General features: G+C 46.1%; 1 protein-coding gene across 7 annotated transcripts in view; it reads left to right on the forward strand.

Annotated features, from left to right (window-relative positions):
- Nucleotides 1-3121, forward strand: part of DPY30 (dpy-30 histone methyltransferase complex regulatory subunit) — a 180059-nt gene extending 176938 nt beyond the window's left edge. For all 7 annotated transcript variants that reach the window (XM_069606923.1, XM_069606922.1, XM_069606918.1 and 4 more), the window contains one exon: nt 2829-3121. In XM_069606923.1, the coding sequence (XP_069463024.1) occupies nt 2829-2901 (73 nt within the window). In that variant the 3' untranslated portion in view covers nt 2902-3121. The remainder of the gene's footprint in view (nt 1-2828) is intronic.
- Nucleotides 3122-10563: the final 7442 nt, after the last annotated feature.

Consider the following 10563-nt stretch of genomic DNA (forward strand, 5'->3'; position numbering starts at 1 on the left):
TCATGTGTGAGCACCCACGTGGTCCTGGACTCCTCTGTTGCTGGGTTTCCCCCTTTTTCATCAATAGCGCTCTAAGCCGTTAATAGTTCAAATTAGCCGTTTGCTACTTTTACTTAAACACAGTTCGGTTTCTTATCCACTCTCTTCAAGGTTGGTCCCATAGAGGCAAGCGTCTCTCCCCGGGTTGGTAATCGGCAGAGGAGGATCTTGTGTACCGTTGAATCTGCTGCAACACACGCTGGCTATTGTTGGCGGTCTTACTAATCCTTCTGTGGATGTTTCACGGGCCTTGGTCGGAAAGGGAAAGGTCGCTTCTCCCCTTGTCACCCTCGGTATGCGCAGTCTTTCTTCTCTTGAACTGCCGTGCTGAGTTAGCGCTCACGTCGTGCAGTCTGCTTTGCATGTCCTGTGCTCTTGTGCTCCACCTTTTATCCCTGTGGGGGAAGGGAAAGGGCTGTCAGGTGTGTGATTCTGGTCAATTGCCTGACTTTGCCTGACCCTTGTATTAGGGCACGTCAGGTAAATGGCTCTGGTGTTAGTCTGGTGTCTTTCGTGTTGTGCGAAAGCGTTCGTGTCGGAAAGGGGGGCGGGTGGCAGTGTTTGGGAATATCCTACGTGGTAGAATGGGAAAAAGATGTTGAAGGGGGATACTGCGTTTCACCCATCAGTGTCCCACTCCCCAAGGACCCCCGCCCCCCAATCCAGGTGATCCTCCCTCACTGGACCACCCCCAGGAACTAAATCTAATAGCGATAGCCATGTCTTGGCCACCTGGATGACAGATCCCCGAGGACAAGCCATTGAGACACCTTCAGGTTTCTCACAGGCTGCATCTGCTTTGCTCAGCGAGCGCCTGAGAGGCACAAACTGCAGGAAAACATTGATGCCAAACTGTCTTTCTTTGCCACTGATCTCTCATCATAGGCATGGGTACTTTTCTGGTGGTTTGATATACATTTGTGTTGGAAATGTACTGATATTTCTGGAAGTCACCTGCAAGTTGTCAGGGACAAAGTTGGGGTGACTGGGTGTCCTTACCATACCACCCCCTCCCTAGGCCCACCATCCACTGGCTCAGGGATGCACCTGGCCCCCTTGGTCAGCCTATTCGATGTCCCCAAAACAAGGCAGTGGACTTTGTTACAAGACTTTGATGATCAATATGAAATGGTTAAATGAGATGGCATGATCAAAACCTTTGCCACCTTTGAAATTTGTTTTCCAAATTGTGCAGTCTTTGCTATGTCCCAATTTTGTTTTGTAGCCCCTAGTAAAGTGCTTCCAGTTCTGGTGTGATTGGTTTGAATTAAGTTGAGCATGTTATGGGTTACCCAACTATTTAAATCCCACGTCCCTGCAGAGCTGCTTCAAAATTACACTCTTGCCCTTTTGCTGAGCTTGGCTGCTTGATTACTTGAATCATCAGCCCCCAAGAGCTTTCACATGACAATCTAAAGAGTATTGTAGCAGGTACAAAACAGTACAATAAAAGCAAATGCAGGAGAAAATTAATTTGATTCCATTACTGAATATCAGGAAAGGTGAGTTTGCATTTGTGCAGGCTTGATCATGGATCTATCATGCTTGTTTTACAACTATTTGAGTGGCTGCTTGCAGGTCCTAGTTGGTTGCTATTGAAGCTTGGTTAAGGCTCTTCCTTTTATGTTAAACACAGCTGTTTGAGATTTCTTTTGAAACGTTTCCACTTTCATCTCACTGTTGGGAACCCCATCCTGTATGAGATCTAACTAATGTTCTTTTTGCTATGACTCTTTAATCCTTGAGCGCATGATTTCCAGTGATTAAAGACCGGCAACACTAGATTGCAATTATGTCATCGAGAATGGTGAACCCGCTCTGGCCTCAATCCTCTGGCTCAATGAACTTCTTTAAACACTTTGACTTTCAAGTTTTGTTAGAATTCTATATTAGTCAGGTCATCTGACCGAATATTTTACAAAAATGCATATTCTTGGAAGCTTAAGACCTTCCATTTCTGGGGTGTCAGCCGTGCCCTCAAATTTTCATTTGCTTTCTGCAAAGTCCTGGCATGCTCTTTGTGATGTATAGCTAGGAGGCCTTTGAGACCTCATCACTGGCGTGTTTCCTTCTGGAGAGTCTCATAATTGGACCAATCCGTTCTCTGGATGGTATTGATGTGCACACTAAGTCAAATCGGCATCAGGGTGTTTCTGGCATCATTTTCCGTTTTGAGGTATTCTTCCATGCAGCCATGTGGGATCCACAGCACATTCTGAATGCATGCCTTTGAACTAGTACCTGGTTTAGACCTTCTGTTCTTAATACTTGGCCCCTGTCATAATCTGGAAATCATTGGCTTAATGATGTTTTACAATCTTCTCATCATTGTGATGTAGGGGTGACTAAATGCAGGAGTAAGTAGTAATTACTCACTGGAATGGCTCCTGTTGTCCAACATTCCCTCTCCCAACACATCAGTGTCCTTGTACATCATAACCTTGTATTTAGTAAGAAACAAGCAACTGAGATATGCCTAATCAATGGTAGAGACGCCCACTACCGTGGGCTTCCAAATTGCTTTAGTAGTTTGCAAAACCTGCTTGTGTTGGTATGTACATCAGCCATTGGAGGAAAAGCTATTGGCATTACTTTGAGGCACTCTTAAGAATTCACGCAAAATATTGAGTACAACATTATGTAAAGGGCTTTCGATTTGGCAAGGACAAATTACCACCTTTGTTAGTAGATTCAAATGTAATTGATTTTATGTCCAATCTGTGTGACCTAGAATTGTAGGTAAATGTTTAGTTCATGATTAAATAAAGTTTGTTTTCATCTTTCCACAGACCTCCAAATCCCATTGAATATTTAGCAGCGTATCTTTTAAAGAACAAGTCACAGTTTGAAGACAGAAACTAACGCCTTTGGAAAAATAATGAAGACTTTAATTTCTTGCAGTTGTGCAATTGGTGGACTTTCTCTCCTACTAATCATTTACTGTATAACCTTCAAACCCTCAGTTATTCATTCAAAAATAATGGCAAATTAATCATTCAGTTAACATTTATGTTTTATTCAAAATGTGTGTTTTTACCTTTTCAACTGTTTCAAACATGTTTAAATAAAAATGTTTCATCTAGTTCTGTTCATTCAGCTCTGTCAACTTATCTATTACATATAGCTGGGAATGGAATTTGTTCCATTTGGTGGGGGGGTGGGGCATCTTTGCATCTGTACAAGATTTGTAACTTCTACTTGGGCGAGGCAGCTGTACTTGTTGGAGGGTGTTTGGTGGAGTTTCCTTTGAGGGTTTGCAATCGTAATTCACATATGCATATCGGGATGACATTCTCAACGTAATCTATTGTTTGAAATATCTTCTTGCCTATAAATAAGTGTTATGCACTGTAAACCACCACGTATCTGAAGATTTGATGTCTAGAGTCCTCCATCAGTCCGTCTTGTCCTGTAAATGCGTGGCGGCAGTCTGGTCGCTTGTAGCCGTTTCTTGAAGTGTCTCTTTGCTGCATTCCTCATTGTGAAAGGGTGTAAGTTGAGATCCAAAAACGACCCAATCACCACCTATGGTAGAATACAAAGCGATGTGGAAACAACTTGCAAAATATCAGGCTTACTTCAAGCAATCTAAATGTCTCCATCTGTGCACCTGATTTATTTTTTTCCTATGCCTCCCTTAAATGCTCACGGAATGTACAAAGCTCCCAACCTTTGAGAATTTTCATTTAGATCCCTCCCTTGCAAGTTGATTCCATGGCTTGGTTTAGCCTGAGGCCTGCATACAGATTAGGGTTTGCATTCTGTCTCTTTCTCATGACCTTAAATCATTCATCCCTCAAAGGCTTGCCTAGGATTATGTGTCTTTGTCAGACCCAGAGAGCAACAAACCTAGTTAATGCAGCTGCCACAGTCTGGAAACAACCGTACACCGGTGACTGACCCACAGCCACTGCTTTTTCACCGGCTAATACAGGCATGGCATTATGACGAGAAAGATGTGGCTGGTTGCCCAAATAAGGGAGGCTTTTACCGCGCATGATTAACCCATGCTATGATCTCTGCTTTAATTCAGCAAACCTTCTGTTCAATAAAAGTGATCCTCGCACCAAAACTGCAGTGTAATGTCTAAACAAAAACAATCAATTATATTTAGGTCTTTCAGTTTTTACTGTTATGTTCTCGCTTTTAACGCAAAAATACAGATTGGAATTCCAGTTTCCCATGCGTGTGAGTAAGAGGTCCATTGCTTTGCTCTCCAACTTTCAGGCAGTTGATGGCTGGTACAAACTAATATAAATGTAGAGAATACAATATTTTACTTTCCCTTTTGAAGTTGACTGTGGTGATAAGGTTTATAATGGGAGCAGCCAATGGTTTTTAAGTTTGAAAATCAAACTTGTAATTTGAAGGAGTGTCTCGGAGTGTGTGCTTATTAGTCTTTCAATACTAATATACATTTTTAATTTAATAAATTTGGGAAAATACATAGGGCCTCATCACGACTTCGGCGGTAATGCAGCGGATTATCCGCCCGACGTAATTAGCGCTAACGCCAAGCCGCCTGGCGGATAATCCGCCAGATCACGAGTTATCGTGCACGCGCCCCGGTCCATGGCATTAGCGCGAACCTTTAAATCCGGCACACCGTGCGCTACCGCCATGATGTGCTATTAGCGTGCGGGAAACGCGTCACCACAGGAACGCGAAATAAAGCGGCGGCCATCTTGGAATTCACAATCCGGCGGATATCACAGCCCCTGGAAGCCATCCACGCGATCCAAGCCCAAAACATGTCTCAGGAGCGCACTAGGGGCAAGTCCGCCCTGGACAGGGTGAGAAAGCCCCAATTCAGTGACCAGGCGATAGCAGTACTAGTCGAGGAGGCTGAGATACACCACGAGGAGCTACAGCAGCACAAAACAAGTGCCCAGCGCAGAGCCCAAATATGGCGAACCATCAGCCAATGGGTCAGTGCTGTGGGGCGCGTGCCCCGGGATGGGGAGGATTGCCGCAAGCGCCTGAACGACCTGCGCATGCGAGTCCGTGGCATCCTGTCACAGCACAGGAGTGCAAGCAGGACCACTGGAGGAGGCCCACCCCCACCCGAACTCGCACCTTGGGAGGAGAAAATGACAGCCCTGATAGATGTTGGCACCATCGAGGGCATTGGTGGAGCGGAGGCAGGCACTGGCATCAACCCAACGGCAGGTGAGTCCCATCCCCAATGTAACGCTTGACTGGGCGTATACCGTATCTTCAAAGGTGATGTGTAACACACGGCTGGCTCTTTGGGCTGGACCTCTGGGCTGGATCTCTATGCATCGAAGGGTAAGATGTCTTAGGTAAGTGAACGCTGTGCTCTCCATCTGCCTCGGGGCAGGGTGCTGTAACCAGTTTCTTCACTGGATAAGGGGAGCAGGCCTCTTGACTTCAGAGGACTGCTGTCCGTCGTTTACTGCACGAACGGTAAGTTTCGAGTAATTCTAATGTCTTTAAAGTCTTTAGTAATGATGTCTCTTGTTTTGCAGGGTTCCGGCGATGGCGGATGACGGGCTGAAGTGAGTTGAAGATGGAGCCCGTGTGATGAATAGAAGCGCCTGGAAGCACGTAAGTAAGCGCTTGTTGCCTGCTTCACGATGCGCTCTAACTGTCTTTTTATTTTGCAGGTACAAGTTCGGAGCAGCTGCAGGGTGCCGGAATACCCACTGGGTTAGATGTGGAAAGGAGTAATGGCACGTGAGTATTAAAGTTCCCCAATGTCTTTAAACGCACCTTGTTTTGTCTTTCAGATGCGGGATGCAGCGCCGAAGGCCTCCGGAGCGTGCGAAGAGTTGGTAAGCTTTTGTCTTTCAGATGCCGGAATGCAGTGTGAAGACCTCCGGAGCGCACAAAGAGTAGGTAAGCCTTTGTCTTTCAGATGCCGGAATGCAGCGCGAGGCGTTGGTGACAGCCGATGGACCAGGTAAGTGAAGAGCTGTCACTGAAGACCGTAATGCTAACCTGTTCTTTCTTGTCTTTATAGGTGTTGCTGAAGACTGGATTCAGGATGGTAAGCCTTTTTCCTTAGGCCCAGGATCAGATGCAGAAGACACGATGAGCGTTCTGCTGCAGAGGATGCAGAATAACGCAAAGCAAGATTCATCCATCGGGTGTGGTTTAAATAGCCTCCTGTAGTGCTTAGCTCTCTCCTTCCACGGCCACGCCTAGGAAAGAAAAGAGTTCCTGCTTTCCAGAAGAGTTCCAGTGTTCTGAATCTAGGGAGTGGTTCCTGCCCCACCCAACAGGAAAAGTAGTTCCAAACAGAAGAGGATCAGAGGCTCAACTGGCAGGCAAGTAAGCAGCATGGTCTGCTGCAGGTAAGTCCACCCAAGCATTATGAGCCCGGCGCTTCCAGCGCTGGGACTGGGCATATTTATGAGCCTGGTGCCACTGGCGCCAGGACTGGGTCCAAAAGGTCCCAATTGGGACTGGTTGGCACTCCGAACCTGGGTTATGGATCTGCTTCCAAGGGAGTTGGGAAAACCCTGACCTTTTGGAAGCAGAGATCATGACAGTACCCCCCCCCCCTCCCCCCCTCCCAAACCGGGCTTCTCCAGGGGTTTTGGCTTGTCAGGAAATGTTCGGTGAAATCTTTTGATTAGGCGAGGGGCGAGGAGCGTGGACATATTCAGCAGGTTCCCAGGATCTCTCTTGGGGGCCGTAGCCTTTCCAGTCAATTAGGTAAAATAGCTTAGATTTGGAGATCTTGGAGTCCAGAATGCTTTTGACTTCAAACTCGAGTTCTCCATCAACTAGGATAGGTTTTGGAGATTTAGTTAGTCGGGTTTGAGGTTGCACGGGTTTTAATAGAGAGACGTGGAAGACCGGATGTATCTTCATGTGCGGGGGCAAGTCCAACTTGACCGCTACTGGGTTTACTATGGTAGTGATGGAATAGGGACCAAGGTATCTTGGGTTGAATGTGCGTGGCCCTTTTAGAGGTAGATATTTGGTGGATAACCAGACTTGATCCCCTACTTGATATTGAGGGGCTTCCTTCCGATGTTGATCTGCTCCTTTCTTGTATTGTTCTTTAGCCCTTTGAAGGTGAGAAACAGCTTCCTTAAAGGCTTGGGTGATTGTAGAATGCAGGTAGTCTACTGCTGGTGTTTCAAGATCTTGGAGGGGGTCCAACTCCGAGGTTCGAGGGTGACTGCCGTACAAAAGAAAAAACGGGGTTTTCCCAGTTCCCGAATGGACAGAGTTATTGTAGGCATATTCGGCTATCCAAAGGATGTCTTTCCAAGTTTTTTCAGTTTGTTGCAGCATGCAGCGTAAATACTGTTCCAGAGTTTGATTGGTCCTCTCGGTTTGTCCGTCGGTCTGAGGGTGGTGACTGGTCGATAGTCTCACATCAATTTGAGCCGACCGACAGCAACTTCGCCAAAAATGAGAAATAAATTGACTACCTCGATCCGAAATTAGAACCGAAGGAAAACCGTGCAGTCGGACGATGTTTTCGAGAGATTCTCGAGCCAGAGTTGCTGCTGTTGGCAAGCCTTTGAGCGGAATGAAATGCGCCATCTTGGAGAATAAGTCCACGATTACTAGAATCGTATTGTATCCGGAGCATGGAGGTAGATCGGTGATGAAGTCCATAGAAAGCGTATGCCAAGGGCGAGGTGGGATGTCAAGAGGGCGTAAGAGGCCTGCTGGTCTTTCCTTTTGACTCTTGTTTTGGGCGCATACTCCACAGGACATTATAAAGTCTCTGATATCTTTTTTCCAAGACGGCCACCAGAAGTAGCGCTTGATCTTTTCTGAGGTCTTGGCCATACCGGGATGTCCTTCCATTAAAGAATCGTGATAACAAGAGATTACTTTTTTCTGTAAATCAGTGCTGGGTAGGTATAATCGTTCTTGGAAATACAATAAGTTGTCCTTTACTGCAAAGTCCTTTCCCTGCAGATGCCAATTCTGTATGTCTGCTGGAGTTACAAGTTGCCTGGCTTTATCCTTAACTTCCTCTATGGATTCTGTGGCGATTACACCCAGAATTCTTTGTTCGGGAATGATTGGTACAGGTTTAGGGTTGATCAAGTGTTCTTCCACTCCCATCCGAGAAAGGGCATCAGCTTTACCGTTCTTTGTACCAGGTCGATAGGTAATTATGAAGTCAAACTCGGCAAAGAATAATGCCCAACGTAGTTGTCTAGAGGATTGGGCTTTTGCGGTTTTCAAATATTGCAGGTTTCGGTGATCCGTAATCACAGTAACGGTGTGTCGGGCCCCCAGCAGATAATGCCGCCAAGCCTTAAAGGCAGACTTGATAGCCAGGAGTTCCTTATCAGTAATCGTGTAATTGATTTCAGGAGGCGAGAATTTGCGGGACCAAAATGCCACGGGATGCAACTGATTGGTTACCGGGTCCTTTTGTGATAGAACTGCCCCCATGGCAAGGCTTGAAGCATCAGTTTCCACGATGTAGGGGAGTTCGGGGCGAGGGTGTTTTAAGATTGGTGCAGAGATAAATTTAGTCTTCAAATCCTGGAAAGCTTGTTCCGCCTCGGTAGACCATTCAAAACGTTTGTTTTTCTTTAACAAGGCAGTGATGGGCTGGACTATTCGAGAGAATTCGGGGATAAACCTGCGGTAAAAGTTAGCGAAGCCTAACATGCTTTGCACACCTTTTACGGAGGATGGTGATGGCCATTTGAGAACTGCATCGACCTTCTTTGAATCCATACGCACTCCGCCAGGTGATAATATGAATCCCAAGAATTCAACTTCCGTCACGTTGAAAACACATTTTTCCAACTTAGCGAAAAGTTTGTGTTGACGCAATCTTTCGAGGACCATTTTCACGTGTTTCCGATGTTCAGATTCCGATGAAGAATAAACGAGGATGTCGTCAATGTAAACAACAACACACACATCTATGAGCTCTCTGAGGACATCGTTCATAAAATATTGAAAGGCGGCCGGGGCATTGCAAAGTCCGAAGGGCATGACCTGATATTCAAATAGCCCATACTTGGTGCGGAAGGCCGTCTTCCATTCATGGCCCTCTTTTACTCGTACCAAGTGGTAAGCTCCTCTAAGATCCAGCTTTGTATATATGCATGCTTTTCTGACTTGGTCCAGGAGTTCAGGGATCAAAGGTAACGGATATCTATTCTTAACGGTGATCTGGTTCAGGGAGCGATAATCTATACAAGTTCTAAGGTCTCCTTCCTTTTTTGGAACGAAGAACAAAGCTGAAGAAGCAGGGGACTTGGAAGGACGAATAAACCCATTTGCCAGGTATTGATCCAGGTATTGTCGAAGGTGAAGGTTCTCAGGCTCGGTGAGGGCATAAATTCTACTACAAGGAGGAGTAGATCCAGGTATCCGGTCTATCTGGCAGTCATAAGACCTATGAGGAGGTAGAGAGTTAGCCTGATCCTTCCGGAAAACATCTTGGTATTCTAGATATTCGGGAGGTAACTGGGGAGTCTCTGAAGAAATTGCTGCCAGTGCAACACCAGGTGGAGGGTGACAAGTAGAGACACATTCTGGAAACTGGACCGTTCTTGCTCGCCAATCGATCAGAGGATTGTGTTTCTCTAACCAAGGTATTCCTAGAATAATCTGAAACTGAGGGGCCTTGATCACATCGAACACGATCTTCTCATGGTGTCCATCTTGACTTACTAGCGTCACCTCTTGAGTGGTATGCGTTACTGGCCCGGAGGCTATCTCCGTACCATCCACCGTAGTAATGACGTCCTTTACAGCCTTGGGACAAAGAGTTAGATTCATCCTCAAAACCATTTCATGATCCACATAATTGCCGATGGCACCGCTGTCGACGTAAGCTTCAATTGCATGTAATCGATCCGGATTATCAGGGCTAATGAGGACCATAGGTATCACGAAATGCGAGGTCACGGAACTGGTTTTCACGCTCGGCAAGAGGACCTCTATTCTTGTCGGGCGAGGTCGTTTCCCTGCTCAGAGTTTGTAACTTTGGTAACTGCAGCTCCTACTGCCTTCTTGGCAGGTTTCACCGGACAGTCTCGAAGAAAGTGCCCTGAGTTTCCGCAATAGAGGCATAATTGCAACTGTTTTCTCCTTTCCCGCTCCTTTTGTGTTAGAGGACCTTTCAGACCCCCTATTTGCATGGGTTCCCCGGAGTCTACTCCTTTGGAAGGAGTTGGCGGTTTGGAAAATACTCGAGCATCAAACTTGGAACGATCGGCCTTCCTGTTCTGCAGTCTGTGATCTATTTGAACGACTAAGTCTATATAGTCCGAACAATCTTGTGGGGGATTCACTACTTGGGCTAACACATCTTTGAGCTCTCCACGTAGACCTCTATAAAACAGCGTAATCCTTTTGTCCTCAGGCCATTGAGTTTCCACTATCAGTCTGTTGAAAGACGCAATATAAGCCAAAAGGTCTTGATTACCTTGTCGCAACGAAAGAAGCTCATTGTCCAAGGCCTGCCCCTGTGAATGTCTTGCGAACAGTTTTTCCATACTGAGCTGAAAAGCTTGAAAATCATGGAGGACCGGATCATCTTGATTTACTAGAGGGATCGAC

Source organism: Ambystoma mexicanum, chromosome 4p, assembly GCF_040938575.1.
Source record: "Ambystoma mexicanum isolate Mex_15411 chromosome 4p, UKY_AmexF1_1, whole genome shotgun sequence".
Classification (NCBI taxonomy): Eukaryota; Metazoa; Chordata; class Amphibia; order Caudata; family Ambystomatidae; genus Ambystoma; species Ambystoma mexicanum.